Here is a 17003-nt window from a genome sequence, read left to right on the forward strand (position 1 = left end):
AGAAAAAATACCGAATAGAAACGTATAAACTTCGAATGGACGATTTTATTCTTTTCATTCCTACTTCACTGTTACATTTTTTATTTACCCTTGAATACATTTTGAAATGCCAAGAAAAACGCACTGTGAAACGTTATATTCCAAATTCCAAGCTTGGTCGGTCGAACGCAAACTCTTAATTAAAGAAAAGGAGTTACGGATCAGGTAGTTGGGGGATGGACAAAATCAAGAAGAAATTGCTGCACTGGTCGGTGCATATGCACCTTCATTTAGAATTGATAGAACGAAAGAACCCGATCTAGTTTTTGACCTGAGCTCTGCTGTTCGACATATAAAATGGTTTTATTGAAATCTTATAAATTTGCTATTTACTCCATTAATTCTTCGCATTGGATCTTTATATTTGCGACGACGGCACTGCAGCATCATGGACGACCACAGGATGGATATTTCTGTGACCTCTTTACCCCGCATACCAGATCCTCTGCGTGCTGAAAAATCCACAGTTTATGTGCCGCAACAGGTTTCTCTCGGCCCTTTTCATTACCGTTCTAAGCCCGAGTATGAGACCATTAAAAGCGACCTCCCTTCGGCCAGACTTGGCTGTACCAACCAACATTTCAAGGCGCTCATTGACGGCATGATGTTCGATTTTCAATTTATTAGTAGGATTCGGCACTGGTATGCGCTCTCTGATTCTCCTCCCAGAGACGGAGACGAAGAATTATGTGAAATAATGGCTACAGACGGCTTTTTCCTGTTGCAATTCTTGAGGTAAGATCTTCTCTTTATCGAAATTTTGCTGGAAATTTATCATATATATAATTCGCTGACTTTTCAACCATATTTAAAAAATCTGAGATCAAATCAAATTCAGTTCTAAATACATTTTTAGTGTATTTTATGCCTGGTCTATTTAATGTCACAGGGGATTGCACTTGCTAGTTTATTTATAATTGTCATTTGCAGAGCAGTACTCAGTTAACTGAGACGTGAAACTTGAGCCTTTTCAGGGAATTCTCCCAGGAGTATAGATCTCTCTTGATGCCCTTGACCAGCAAAATTACAGATCTCATGTATAAACCAGTGGGAGAGTCATTTGCAGTTCATGAAGATATTATGAAGCTAGAAAATCAAATACCCATATTTGCCCTACACAGGATCCTTCAGTGGGAGACAGATATAATTCCATTGGTACGTGAAGAGATGATAGACAAGGCGCGTAAGGACGACAGTGATGATCGAGACTACCTGATCAGAAGATACGAGATCCACAGGTGGGTTTTAGCAGCAGGTCAAGACCTGAAGTCAATTTTCAGACTCGCTTTCCACAATGTGTCCCCTTTTCCGGACATGCGGGACAGCCACTCAGCCGGGGGTGAATTGAGAGCGGATTCACATCTGTTGGAATTTCTGTATGAAAACATTATTCGCTCTTCTCATTCCACAGATCGCTCTAAATTCAATCGGAGGAAGAATAGGAAGAGGGGCACCTCTCTCCCGTCCGCGGTAGAACTGAAAAGAAAAGGAGTGATGTTCGTCGCAGACGTAAAATTTCTCAACGAAATTCGTTTTGATGTGAAAAGCAGCACGTTTCACTTACCCAAAACTGACATAAGCAAACGAACAGTTGTTTTGATGGAAAACCTGGTTGCATTCGAGGCACTGGCTCGGAAAGATGGAATGAAACCGCTAAAGAGGTATGTGGACTTGATGGACTGCTTGATCAACACATCCGCAGATGCTCAGGTGCTCATAGATAGTGGCATGGTCAACGATATCTTGCAGCCAGAGGAAGTTGCGAGTGTGTGGAAAAGAATTGGGAAAGGACTGGAGAAAGGCGAATACGAACCAATCGACTCTGCTGTTCATGACGTGACACCCTTGTTGATATATGATGATGTGAAGCAAAAGTATTTCCCCAAGGCATGGTTAGTTGTGTCGTCTTTCACAGGATGTATCCTCTTGCTTTTAAGTGTGTGGCAAACTATAATCGCCTGGGAGCAACTCCGCCTTCAACAAGAAAGTATGAAAAAGGTGTAATCATCATATCATCTTACTCAATCTCTTATTCAGCTTCTTGTCTTTAGATGGACGAAGTGATGGCAAAGTGGTCTTTTAGATGGACGAAGTGATGGCAAAGTGGTCTTTGATGATGGGTGAAGTGTTTATTGGTTTTAGTATTTTTTTATAATAAGTGAAGGGTTTATCAATTTCAATGATGGGTGAAGTGTTTATTGGTTTTAGTGTTTTTTTATAATAAATGAAGGATTTATCAATTTCAAACTTCTAGTTTAATTTTTTATATTTTTATAATATGTAAAGTATTCACCAACTTCAAACTTCTTAATGAAAGTAAAATCTTCACCAACTTTGAATTTCTTATAAAATGTTCATGAAAAATGAACATGGATGTTTCACAAAATACACAAAGATATTCCAAAAGCATTTGTCCAATGTATCTTCTTGTTTTAGTGTCTTTTACTTTTAGATCTGGGCTCTAAACCTAAAAAGGCTTATAAATTATATAATTTTGTTCTTGTTTCAGTGTATTTTCTTTCCAGGTCCATATCTCAGTCCCATAATCCAAATTCAGTTGCTTGAATGAAAAAACAATTTGTCCAATTGCAAAATACCTAGAATTTCAAATTTCATTTTCTTTCTTCCATTGCATATGATATATACCGCAAAATACATGTTTCAATAAATGTATTATGTATTGTTAATTTCATTTTCGTCCTTCCAAGTATGGCTACTTGTAGGGTTTATTGGGTTAAGTTTACATTAGGTGCTTTCCATCGTGTATGACTCCGTTTTCTTTAATATGCAGAAAATCTGTGTTATCAGCGGTTTTATTGCAGTAGAGTGGGAAAATCGTGGTTTCACGCCCAATTTAATTTTGTGTTGGTTGAAGTATATCATCTTATCACTCAATACTAAATAGTACTGCCGCCACTTACTTGACGGTAGGTTTCTGGCCGAGTCAAAAAAATGTCCGAGCTTGAACTCTGCTTATTAAGTGTTTCTGAAGGGCAGGCGTTTGTTAATGATGTGTTTTCTGTAGTTTAGATTTGGAGTTACATTTTCAGAGAGGCATTTTGGTCAGATAAAATATTAAGGTTTATGATTATTTAGTGATATACAAAGGGTTAAGTTTATAATGGTTTAGTTTAATTGCTTTTAAGTTGATATGGTTTGTTAAATAGATTATTTTTTTTTCTCAGTAAAACTATGCTAATCTATTTAATTATGTACATAAGAACATTACAGACAGAAAAACAGGTTAGGTTTCCCATGGCCGACAGTGGCACTGTGGGTTGGCAGCTGGCCCTTCCAAAGAAATGAGTCCAAGCCGCCTCAAAATTCATCAAAGTTTTCATTCTTAAACCAACATTACCCTCGCAGGGGCTTTGACACAAAAAACTGCCCTCGGGCGACCAAGGACTTGTGCTATCGCCCTTAAAAGACCTACTAACTGAAACCAAAGCACATAAAGACCTGCATAAGAACTAAAAGACCCAGACATAAACATGTGATTTATCCCATACACAGATAGCGAACGAGACAAAAGACCTGAACAAAAAGATGGTCGACGGAGCGTTCCACTGACTCCTACTCTTCTACTCTTCAGGCTCCTCCTCAATGATCGGGATCCATCCGTATTCTTCAGGGAGGCCTTCCCGTTCTTCCCCTGCCTTGGATGACGACGCCTCCTGCGTCTGAAGTTGGGTGGGAGCCTTCTCATGAGCCCTTTCCTCAGCCCTTTGCGGTTGGTCATCGGAGGGCGATTCTCTGCTCCTCGACCCGTCTTCATCCTTCTCGTTTTCCTTAATAAATAGGACTGAAATGTGTACGCTGATGTTTCCAAGAGTAAACACTGCAGTGCCAAACGCTGGAAGCGAGGGTGGTCCTGTATTGGGGCTACCCGTGTCCTTGAACTGTGTACCCTGCAAGTGGGGAGCCCCGGCCCTTCTGTGACAATAGCAGTAGCAGCGATGGTGATGGGAATCCGCTGCTGGAAGGAGTGAGGAGCCCCCTCGACCAGTGCCGCGTCTGCATGGCATTCTTTCTCTTGGCCTGGCCATGATGGCAGTGGAGGTTACTGTGTAAAACAGTGCTTCAAAGGCAGGGCCTCTCTCCTCAACACCTGAAAATAATACAGTGATGCCCCTGCCTTTATCAACAGGGAATTCGACGTCCGTAGCGTCTGCCAGAAGGAAGAGTTTGCCCAGGCCCGTCTGCGCAGCGTGCCTTCCTCTCTGAGAATGGTTATACCCCATACCAACATCAAGCTTAATTCTATCAACATTCTCTTGATACCTGGGCGCCATAAATGCGCTCTGCCACGAATACAATCTGCCTTAAAATTCATTGAAGGTTCTGAGCAGAGGCCTCAGAATTTATGTCTTCGACGGCGTTCCGAGTGTCCTCCCTCGTGTAGATTCGTGTCGTCACCTGCTGGCCATGTGGCCTAGCATCCTCTGTCGTGCGAACACCCGCATCCGGGTTTGTTAAATAGATTATTAGTAATCGTTTGATTTTTTATTTGCATTTATGATAAAAAAATATTTAGAGAAGTTTTGAGAAAAAATAAATTTTTGATATTTCAAGGTAAATAAAAAAGTATAATCTTTCTGTACATTTAAAAAATGATTAATTTGAAGATAAAATTTCCAAATATATTTTAGATTTTAAATATATCTTGAAATTTAACTAATTCTTATTTGAATAGTATCAAATCTCTACTCTCTGATCACGGGTTGACAGTGTTTCTCACCCTTCTCTCATGGAAGGTGAAGCTGGAACTGGGTCAGGTTCATTGAGCTTTAATTCTTCTTTGGTTTATGTTGGTTTCAATAATAGTGGAAGTGGTTCTATTAATAATAATATTTAATTAAATAATAATAATAATAATAATAATTGGTTTAATAGTAATACTAATAATAGTGATTATATTTTCATCTCACATAGGAATAATAATATTAAGAATATCAATAATAATATATGTTTGGATAATGATAATAATAATAATAGGTGTAATAATAATAATAATAATAATATTAATGAGGTTAATGACTCTGTTTTCAATTAATTGTAATAATAATAGGATTGGCAATAAGACTCTTAGTTTGGATAATATTGGTTATTCTAATTTTCTTTCCTCTTCTAATAATAGGGTTGTCAATCTCTTTAGTTTTTTTTTTTATCCCACTATCTTTAGTCTTTTGGAGAAAGGTTTAAATTTTTCTCTTGCTCCTAGAAAGATCCTAGTCGACGATATCATCTGTGACATTGAATATGGTATTAGAGACTTCTCGGACATCATTAAAGATATCATTCGTCAAGGCTATGCAGTTGTCCTTAGAAAGGAAAAGCCCCCCAAGAATAATATCAGCAAACCTTAGTTTGATGCTCTCAAATCCTTAAACGATAATAAGAATATTGTTGTTCTCAAAGCCGACAAAGGTGGTGTTGTGGTTATTCTTGATAAAGATGATTACCGTCGAAAGATGTTGGACCACCTCCATAATAGCGGGAGCTACAGGAAACTCAACAAGGATCCTCTGAAGAAGATTTCCAAAAGTGTGGCTCTTGCTATAAAGGCTAGTAGCTCGATCAGCTCGTTCAGTCATAAGCTTATTGAAAGTTTCCCTCTTACCCCCAGAATCTATGGTCTACCAAAGATTCATAAGGAAGGGGCTTGTCTGAGACCCATTGTCAACACGATAGGAGGGCCAACTTATCTTCTTGCTAAATATTTAGCCCAAAAGCTTAAGCCCCTTGTTGGCCATACAGAATCCTTCATCAAGGACTCTGCATCGCTTGTTAATGAGTTAAAGAATTTCAAGCTTGATCCAAATGACAAGCTTGTGAGCTTCGATGTGGTCTCTCTGTACACTAATATCCCTATCAACGAGGCCATCGAAGTCATCAAGTGCATCATAGATCATGATATGGTTTATTTAGTTGGTATTTGTCTTACTTCTACTTTCTTTTCATTCGATGGGGAATTCTATGTGCAAACTTGCGGTGTCGCCATGGGTCCCCCGCTCTCCCCTATGGCAGCTAATCTATTAATGGAGGATTTTGAATCAAAGGCCTTATCATCTTCTCGTCTTCTGCCTAAGTTGTGGAAGAGGTTTGTGGATGACACTTGTGTCATCTCGTCCCATGGTAAAGAAAAGTTGGAACTATTTTTTCTCCATCTTAACAATTGATCTAGTTCTATAAAGTTCACCATGGAATTTGAATGTAATGGTAGTCCTCCCTTCCTTGACATCCTCATCTCAAGGAATGATAATGGATCTTTCTCTCATAAGGTATATCGTAAGAAAACTCATACAGAACAATATCTTCATGCTAATTCTCATCATTAACCAGCTCAAAAGCTTGGTGTTCTCAACACCTTAACGACTAAAGCTTTAAGAGTTTCTGATGAGAACCATCTCAAGGAAGAGAAAGCACATCTCCTAAGTGTTTTATTTAATAATGGGTATAGTAGACACCAATGTACTAAGGCTTTCCTCAGAGCTGAGAAAAGGTCCTAGTGCTAAGAAAGATACCAAGGATCGATTTTCTGGTGTTCATCTTCCTTTTATCCAAGGGACCACTGACAAGATTGCAAGAATCCTAAGGAAGCATAAGGTGGCTTTAACCTTTCGACCTTTAAATACCATCCGGAGCTCCCTTAGATCTATAAAAGACCCAGTGGACCCCAAGAATATGAAGGGTGTTTATGTTATCCCATGCTCTTGTGGGACTCTCTACATTGGTGAGACTGGTCGCTTGATTAATCAAAGGATTCGTGAGCATGCTATTGACATCAAGCATGGCAGGACCCGGTCCTCTGCTTTGGTGGAGCATGCAGATAAATCTAAGCATCACATCTACATTGAGAAGGCCCAAGTCGTTGCTAAGGTTAGTCATTTCCATCATCGTAAATTGAGGTAGACCCTAGAAATTAAAAAAAAGACCCAATAATTTGAATAGAGATGATGGTTGGAATATTAGTAGAAGTTGGGTCCCTATCTTGTCCTCCTAGTTTTTTTTTTTTTAAATCTATGTAGGCATTGGCATCCTTTTTATAGTATTTGTTGTTGATTTATTCTTCATTAGAGTTTATTTTCTTTATCCTTCATGTTTTTTATTTATTTTATCATCCTATTCATTCTTAACTCCTTTTAGTATTTTTGTTATTTGTTTAATGGGCATAAGCCCCATATTTTATTGTTGACCCTGTTTTATTTATTGATTATATATATATGTGTGTGTGTGTGTGTGTGTGTTTGTTTCTATTATATATATATATATTGACTTGTGTATATTTTTGTTTTATTTTATTTATTTTCCATAAATTATTTTTAATTTATTTTATTTTATTTCCATTAGTTATTTTATTTATCAAATGATATTGTCTGGATTAGGGTCTTCAGTTGACTCCCCTCCTTTAAAATTTGACTTTGATTATTTATTTATTTATTTTAAAAACTAGTTCTTTAATATAGCGGTTACTTATTAATATTTGTTTTTAATAAATTAATAAACTAATATCCTTATTTAAATATTATTTTTCAAGAACTAGTAATATTTGGTTTTAATAAATTAATTTAAATATTATTTTTCAAAAACTAGTCGTTTAATATAGCCATTACCTATTAATATTTTTAATAAATTAATGAAATAATATCATTATTTAAATATTTTTTTCAAAAACTAGCTATTGAATATACCCGTTACATATTCATATTTTAATAAATTAATAAACTAATATCATTATTTAAATATTATTTTTCAAGAACTAGTAATATTTGGTTTTAATAAATTAATTTAAATATTATTTTTCAAAAACTAGCCATTTAATATAGCCATTACTTAATAATATTTGTTTTTAATATATTAATAAATTAATATGATAAATTAAACACTATTGTTCAAATATAGACGTTACTTGAAATTATGTCTCTACATTACTCTCTATTTAAGCCTTTGGCATGGTCTGCCTCTTCATCTGGTCCTAATGATGAACCACACTTGTTGGTCCGAAATGCGCCGGCCAAAAAAATTCTCTCATGTGATTTTTACTCAAAGATTTTGTTTAATTCATTATGGATCACAGAAGCTTGAATACAGAAAGTATCAAACATATTAAAAGACAAAATATACAACACATTACCATTAGATACCTCTCAGAAGGAAACTAAACCAACATCTCGTAGTAGAGCTTCCTTGGATAACATATATGCCATGACATTATTTTCCTTGTATACATGAAGAACTTGCACATCATCATATTTCCCCTTTCATTGGAAGATTTTCCTTTGCAATGATTCTAAATGAAGGACCCTTAAGTCACACTTTTATTGAAATAGTCCACAAGAACTTTTGAATCCTCATTCAATCTAAATGTTTTCACTTGCTTCCAAATGGAAATCCTCATGGTACACCACATAGCAAGGAGTTCAACAGTAAAATTTGTTTCTTGGACAATGCCTAGTTTGCATTTAATCATTAGATTCTGGGAGAATAAAATGATTATACCCACACCACAAACATCCCTTTGACTAACTCCATCAAAGAATTACCATACAATAGTAGTCGACAACTCCACATCTCTAATAAGCTTGATCTTCTTCCCTTTTAGCAGTTTCACTTGCTCAAGATAAGATGAACTTGCATTATGTTCAATAACTTCAGAGTATTCTTCAAATAGACATCGGTTTCTCCCTAGCCAAATTCCCCACAATAAAAATATCGGAAGGAATTTAAGAGCAAATGAAATAAACCTTTGCTTCCAAGTTTAGAGACACTCTTCAACCAAGTTTTCATTCCAACAAGCATCAAGGTTAAAATAAGAGAAAATTGTCTTCCAATCATAAATTAAAAAAGCGCAATGAATAAATAAATGAGTAATAGACTCTTCAATCACCGAATATAGAATGTAAAATCCAAGACCTACTCATCATCGCTTAACTGGTATATCCCAAGTCAATATTTTTCCTTCAAACAACAACAAAAGGTACAATCTATATTTAAGGGGGCTTTGGTTCTTCCATACTAATCCGTGCCACCATTTTGAAGAAGCAAGAGGGATGTCATAAATCAGTGCATCATATCCATATCTAGTTATTATAATTCCACTTTGTTTATTCTTAGACAACCTGATGATGTCTTCCTCCTCCCGATCAATCACAATACCATCTTTACCCAAATTCAATACAAAATAGCTCCATTCACCTACATAAACATGATAAAGGCCAAACTCTTGGGCCAAAATCCACTCTTGACTAACTAACGTTGCACCTACCCTCCTAACAACATCATGGATACCAATAAAACCCAAAATATTTAAAAACTCCACCAGCCTATAATAGAGTTTATGGTGATCATTGCATCCTATCCACGGGTCACAACCATGAAGAACATTACCCCTATTCCAAATATTCCACAAAATCCATTTCTCCAAATCTTAAATATCACTTACCAAATTCCTCCAAATCATAGAAACTCTCAGTCACTTTTGGCTCTTGCCTAAGCCAATCTACAACTGACAATAGATTTCAAATATTTCACCTTCATTACGAGACTCCACATACTATTGTGAAAAAGCATGTGCCAACAACTCTTAGTTGCAAGAGTTAGTCCAAATTTCTCCATATTACGCAAGCCCCAAACCCTCAGAGACTTCAAAAGTGACAGATTGTTCCAAGACACCCGAGTCATTCCTTTCGCCTTCTTTTTGTGATTCCAAAGAAAATGAATATATAACTTTTTGATAGCACCGAAAATACTTTTAGAATTTTTTGTTGTAGTCAACCAGAAGATCACGATTCCCTCCAAGACATGTTTGATTAAAATAAGGTAGCCTCATAATGAACCCATTGATTTCACCAATGACAAATTTGTCTTTCCACCTTTTTAACAAGTCAAGACCAATCTGTGATTCAATAATCGTTAGGATTTAAGAAGAAACTAAGATATTTAAAGAACCAAACTTGAGAGAAAATATTTCTTAGATCAAATTCACATGGGTTTCATCCAAATTGTTGTTGAAACAAGATGATTTTTCTAGGTTGACTCCATGCTCGACGTCTGAAAAAAATAGTGAAAAGTACCTTTGAAGATTTTCCATTCCTCAATAGTCCCCAAGCCGAAGAAAAAAACATCATCTACAAATAAAGTGAGTTATCGCCATCTTTTAACCAAAGTATACTCCTTTAATTCTACCCCATGATTTTTCCTCCATAATTAATCTACTCAACCTTCAATGATGAAAAAAAGAGAAGGCGATAAGGGATAACCTTAACAAATTCCTTCTAAGGCTTTGAAAAGCTCTATTGGATCACCATTAACTAGAACAACATAATTGACTAATCTCACACAACCTGTTATCTAGGAAGTTGCATCAAACTTCAAACCAATCCGAAGCAAGACTAGCTTGAGAAAGGACTAATCCACCTTATCATAATCTTTCCTTGGGTCAATACTCAACATAATAGCTAGAATATTTATTCATTTAATGGATTACATGTCTTCTCGAGCCAACATATTAACATCATGGATTTATTTCTTGAATAAAAAACCAAATTGGGCCAAAGACATGATTTGACAAGGCAATATTTAACCTATTAGCTAGCACATTTGAAATGATTTTATATAAAGTATTTCACAAAACTATCAATTGATAATCATTGAAATTATTGGGCTATGTTGGTTTTGGGATTAAATCAAGGAAAGTTACATTGATATTATAAGAAATAAACCCCCTCCTCCTATATTCCTCAACCACCTCCACAATTTCCCTTCCCATAAGATTAAAAAAAAGTAAAAAAATCTCCACATACCAGCAATTGTGCCATATACTTTTGTCCTTGGGAATCCTCTTCAAGATATTTAGGACCTACTCCTCAAATACATGCCTACCTATCCAATCTGATTTTTCATCAGAGAAGAACCTAGGGTGGGACCTTATTACTCTCATCTGATCAGCTATATTGGAATGACTACCATCCTCAAACAAATTTTAAAAGAAATAAACTTCTTCATTCACGATATCCACATATGAATACAACTACCAAGTGCCATCCTATGGTTTAACTGACCAAATATGGTTTACCTCACACCTATGATTAGCTATCTGATGAAATAATTTGTATTACTCTGTCCTTCAGCAAGTCAATTCACTCTACTCTTAAGCTTCCAAGCAATTTTTGGAGCCTTGAAGATCTCTACTTTTTATTTGATATCTTTCATTATTGGTAAAGTACCCATCACTTCTCAAAACCAGATTAGAAATTTGATTTTCAATTAACTCCAATTCACCTAATTACACATTCCTCTTGTTTTTTAGCGACTCGCCAACAACCCTCTTTAGCAATTTCAAATTTTAGAGAATTGTTCCATTAGAGAAATAATACTAGAATTGTAAATATGAATCCATATAGACCTAACCAAATCCTTGAATCTCTCATCATCCAATTCGCATCTGATAAATTGAAACAAACGATTTCTCCTATTCTCATCCCCTAGAAAAAGGAGGATAGGTTTGTGATCAGATATAGAATCACAATAGACAACAGAATGATATAGAATAACTTTCAACAAAAAAGACTTCATTGTTAAAAATTCGTCATGTCCCTTCGCAAATGCATTTTCCCCTGATTGTTCATTGGAACATCAGAACCAATTTTGGGGGTTCAACATCCACAAAATCCATCATCTCCATCCAATGGCAATAAAAAACCGCCTAAGCATCCATCCTCCTAAATGGACCCCATAATTCTCTTTGGGATAAAGAGAAATATAAATCTCTTGTTAATATCAAATTATCCCTATTTATGAAATCACCATCCAATATATCCAATCAAAATCTGATTTTAATATCATAGGGGCCATCACAGTTGACATGAGAGAGATTAATCCCTAGGGGAGAACTAAACCCTTCCATTAAAATTCCATCCTCAAAAAAATAAATTAAAAGGACGAACTAAGGGGGGGAACCCATCAATTGACCACCTGAATTCCCACTAGCATTAAAAAAAAAAAAAAATCCACCCCACCAATAAGTTGGATAAAGAATCAACAACTTTGAGGCCTACACACATAGTCTCTTGCTAGAAAATGACATCCAAATTATGAAAAAAGAACAAAAACTTGAGAGAAATCCTCTTAGGAGAGCCTCCCAACCCTCTAACGTTCAAGGACAAGATCTTCATTAGGTAACCCTTGGAGTAGGGAACTCTATTCTAAAGGGCCTAAAAAAGGTATGGGAGTATGATTCCAATCGTATAGGAGAAAACCATAACAATTTTCGTTGGACCCCTTCCCTAACTTCCCAAAAGAATAGAGGTTTGTTTGGGCCCTTTAATTGGAATTACTTCAGAAGAAAAGGGGTTTAAATTGTGAGAAATTTCCCCCAAACCCTTAGCTTCCATAGAAGAAAGTAAATTTAGGAAATACCCAATAGACAAAAAAGACTAGGAGAAACCACCTTTAGGTTCATTTTACTTCTGAGAATCCCATTTCAGCCCAACTTTTAGCACCTTAAAAATTTGACCTTGATTATGCACAATAAGTTCTCCTTATCTTCACCTTTATTTTCTAGAATTAGGACTAGAGAAGATAATATTCCTGATATTTCCCCCAAGTTTGACAATAAATAATTCTCAAGCTCTCCATCACCAAACTTCCCATTAGTAATGAATACTTCAACAATCTTAGATCCATTCCCCATATCCACAACATCATTGTCTACCAGCAGATCCTCAGTTCTCATCCCCAAAGCATCACTGACCCAAAATGAATCCTCTAAAGGCCCATTAGATCAGGCTTCAAATGGATATCCTTCTTTAGATCCATGACCTTTAGGTTCTTTCTACATTGGACTCCTTTCTTGAAGATGAAACCCCTGCGTCACCCTACACCCTATCATTATGAACCACTTTTAAGGAATGCAAAGTGTTATCATTAGATATGGAATTTGGGCTAGGAGGAGGCATCTTCAACAATTCGTCAAGGCTATGCTCCTACAAAACATTATCTTGGATTTCATTTGGATTAGAAATTCTAATCGCCTGAGAGATTCCAACTTTCAACGAGTTCGAAGTTTCTCCAAATCTTCAATTTTCTTTGAATTGAAATTCTACTCCACCTTTTCTAGAGAGGAAATCCTATAAGAGTAATCATGAATGATGTGCCCCAATTTTTTACATTGCCCACATAAAAAAGGAACACCCCAATAATCCATGGGTTGCACAAAAGAATATTTCCTCCATTTTTAAAACCAATTATAACACCAAACCTTTGGAGACATCAATTTCGACAAGAACCCAAGCTAATCTATAGTCTTCTTGAATAAATTGTGCTTCATGAAAAAATAAGTTTCTTCAAATCAAATTCCCAATATAGCCATTAGTACTACCACCACTTACTTGACGGAAGGTTTCTGGCGGAGTCAAAAAAATGTCTGAGCTTGAACTCTGCTTATGTAAGTGTTTATGAAGGGCTGGTGTTTGTTAATGATGTGTTTTCTGTAGTTTAGATTTGGAGTTACATTTTCAGAGAGGCATTTTGTTCAGATAAAATATTAAGGTTTATGATTATTTAGTGATATATAAAGGGTTAAGTTTATAATGGTTTAGTTTAATTGCTTTTAAGTTGATATGGTTTGTTAAATAGATTATTAGTAATCGTTTGATTTTTTATTTGTATTTATGTTAAAAAAATATTTAGAGAAGTTTTGAGAAAAAATAAATTTTTGATATTTCATGGTAAATAAAAAAGTATAATCTTTCTGTACATTTAAAAAAATGATTTGAAGATAAAATTTCCAAATATATTTTAGATTTTAAATATATCTTGAAATTTAACTAATCCTTATTTGAATAGTATCAAATCTCTACTCTCTGATCATGGGTTGACAGTGTTTCTCACCCTTCTGTCATCGAAGGTGAAGCTGGAACCGGGTCAGGTTCATTGTGCTTTAATTCTTCTTTGGTTTATGTTGGTTTCAATAATAGTGGAAGTGGTTCTATTAATAATTATATTCAATTAAATACTAATACTAATAATAATAATAATTGGTTTAATAAAAATAATAATAATAATTGGTTTAATAGTAATACTAATAATAGTGATTATATTTTCACCTCACATAGGAATAATAATATTAAGAATATCAATAATAATGTATGTTTGGATAATAATAATAATAATAATAATAATAATAATCATAATAATAATATTAACGAGGTTAATGACTCTGTTTTCAATTAATTATAATAATAATAGGATTGGTAATAAGACTCTCAGTTTGGATAATATTTGGATAATATTGGTTGTTCTAATTTTCTTTCCTCTTCTAGTAATAGGGTTGTCAATCTCTCTAGCTTTTTTTTTTTATCCCACTATCTTTAGTCTTTTGGAGAAAGGTTTAAATTTTTCTCTTGCTCCTAGAAAGATCCCGGTCGACGATATCATCTGTGACATTGAATATGGTATTAGAGACTTATCGGACGTCATTAAAGATGTCATTCGTCAAGGCTATGCAGTTGTCCTTAGAAAGGCAAAGCCCCCCAATAATAATATCAGCAAACCTTAGTTTGATGCTCTCAAATCGTTAAACGATAATAAGAATATTGTTGTTCTCAAAGCCGACAAAGGTGGTGATGTGGTTATTCATGATAAAGATGATTCCCGTCGAAAGATGTTGGACCACCTCCATAATAGCGGGAGCTACAGGAAACTCAACAAGGATCCTCTGAAGAAGATTTCCAAAAGCGTTGGTCTTGCTATAAAGGCTAGCAGCTCGATCAGCTCGTTTAGTCATAAGCTTATTGAAAGTTGCCCTCTTACCCCCAGAATCTATGGTCTACCAAAGATTCATAAGGAAGGGGCTCGTTTGAGACCCATTGTCAACACAATAGGAGGGACAACTTATCTTGCTAAATATTTAGCCCAGAAACTTAAGCCCCTTGTTGGCCATACAGAATCCTTCATCAAGGACTCTGCATCGCTTGTTAATGAGTTAAAGAATTTCAAGCTTGATCCAAATGACAAGCTTGTGAGCTTCGATGTGGTCTCTCTGTACACTAATATCCCTATCAATGAGGCCATCGAAGTCATCAAGTGCATCATAGATCATGATACGGCTTATTTAGTTGGTATTTGTCTTACTTCTACTTTCTTTTCATTCGATGGGGAATTCTATATGTAAACTTGCGGTGTCGCCATGGGTCCCCCCCTCTCCCCTATGGCAGCTAATCTATTAATGGAGGATTTTGAATCAAAGGCCTTAGCATCTTCTCGTCTTCTGCCTAAGTTGTGGAAGAGGTTTGTGGATGACACTTGTGTCATCTCGTCCCATGGTAAAGAAAAGTTGGAATTATTTTTTCTCCATCTTAACAATCAATCTAGTTCTATAAAGTTCACCATGGAATTTGAATGTAATGGTAGTCTTCCCTTCCTTGACGTCCTCCTCTCAAGGAATGATAATGGATCTTTCTCTCATCAGGTATATCGTAAGAAAACTCATACAAAACAATATCTTCATGCTAATTCTCATCATTTCCCAGCTCAAAAGCTTGGTGTTCTCAACACCTTAACGACTAGAGCTTTAAGAGTTTCTGATGAGAACCATCTCAAGGAAGAGAAAGCACATCTCCTAAGTGTTTTATTTAATAATGGGTATAGTAGACACCAATGTACTAGGGCTTTCCTTAGAGTTAAAAAAAGGTCCTAGTGCTAAGAAAGATACCAAGGATCAATTTTCTAGTGTTCATCTTCCTTTTATCCAATGGACTACTGACAAGATTGCAAGAATCCTAAGGAAACATAAGGTGGCTTTAACCTTTCGACCTTTAAATACCATCCAGAGCTCCCTTAGATCTATAAAAGACCCAGTGGACCCCAAGAATATGAAGGGTGTTTACGTTATCCCATGCTCTTGTGGGACTCCCTACATTGGTGAGACTGGTCGCTCGATTAATCAAAGGATTCGTGAGCATGCTACTGACATCAAGCATAGCAGGACCCGGTCCTCTGCTTTGGCGGAGCATGCAGAGAAATCTAAGCATCACATCTACATTGAGAAGGCCCAAGTCGTTGCTAAGGTTAGTCATTTCCATCATCGTAAATTGAGAGAGACACTAGAAATTAAAAAAAAACCCAATAATTTGAATAGAGATGATGATTGGAATATTAGTAGAAGTTGGGTCCCTATCTTGTCCTCCTAGTTTTTTTTTTTTTTTTTTTAAATCTATGTAGGCATTGGCATCCTTTTTATAGTATTTGTTGTTGATTTATTCTTCATTAGAGTTTATTTTCTTTATCCTTCATTTTTTTTATTTATTTTATCATCCTATTCGTTCTTAACTCCTTATAGTATTTTTTTTATTTGTTTAATGGGCATAAGCCCCATATTTTATTGTTGACCCTGTTTTATTTATTGATTATATATGTGTGTGTGTGTGTGTGTGTGTGTTTCTGTTATATATATATATATATATTGGCTTGTGTATATTTTTGTTTTATTTTATTTATTTTTCCATAAATTATTTTTAATTTATTTTATTTTATTTCCATTAGTTATTTTATTTATCAAATGATATTGTCTGGATTAGGGTCTTCACTTGACTCCCCTCCTTTAAAATTTGACTTTGATTATTTATTTATTTATTCTAAAAACTAGTTCTTTAATATAGTGGTTACTTATTAATATTTGTTTTTAATAAATTAATAAACTAATATCCTTATTTAAATATTATTTTTCAAAAACTAGTCGTTTAATATAGCCTTTACCTATTAATATTTTTAATAAATTAATGAAATAATATCATTATTTAAATATTTTTTTCAAAAACTAGCTGTTTAATATACCCGTTACATATTAATATTTTAATAAATTAATAAACTAATATCATTATTTAAATATTATTTTTCAAGAACTAGTAATATTTGGTTTTAATAAATTAATTTAAATATTATTTTTCAAAAACTAGCCATTCAAT

General features: G+C 35.0%; 1 protein-coding gene across 1 annotated transcript; it reads left to right on the top strand.

Annotated features, from left to right (window-relative positions):
* The first annotated feature begins 427 nt into the window (after nucleotides 1–427).
* LOC149179843 (putative UPF0481 protein At3g02645) lies at nucleotides 428–2043 on the top strand. The gene is made up of 2 exons (XM_089413666.1): nucleotides 428–774; nucleotides 1014–2043. Exons 1-2 carry the CDS (start codon nucleotides 428–430, stop codon nucleotides 2041–2043), a joined length of 1377 nt encoding a protein of 458 aa, XP_089269792.1.
* Nucleotides 2044–17003: the final 14960 nt, after the last annotated feature.

This window comes from Pinus tabuliformis, chromosome 3_2 (assembly GCF_031772625.1).
Source record: "Pinus tabuliformis cultivar Carrire ecotype Pingquan chromosome 3_2, CPIR1, whole genome shotgun sequence".
NCBI lineage: Eukaryota > Viridiplantae > Streptophyta > Pinopsida > Pinales > Pinaceae > Pinus > Pinus tabuliformis.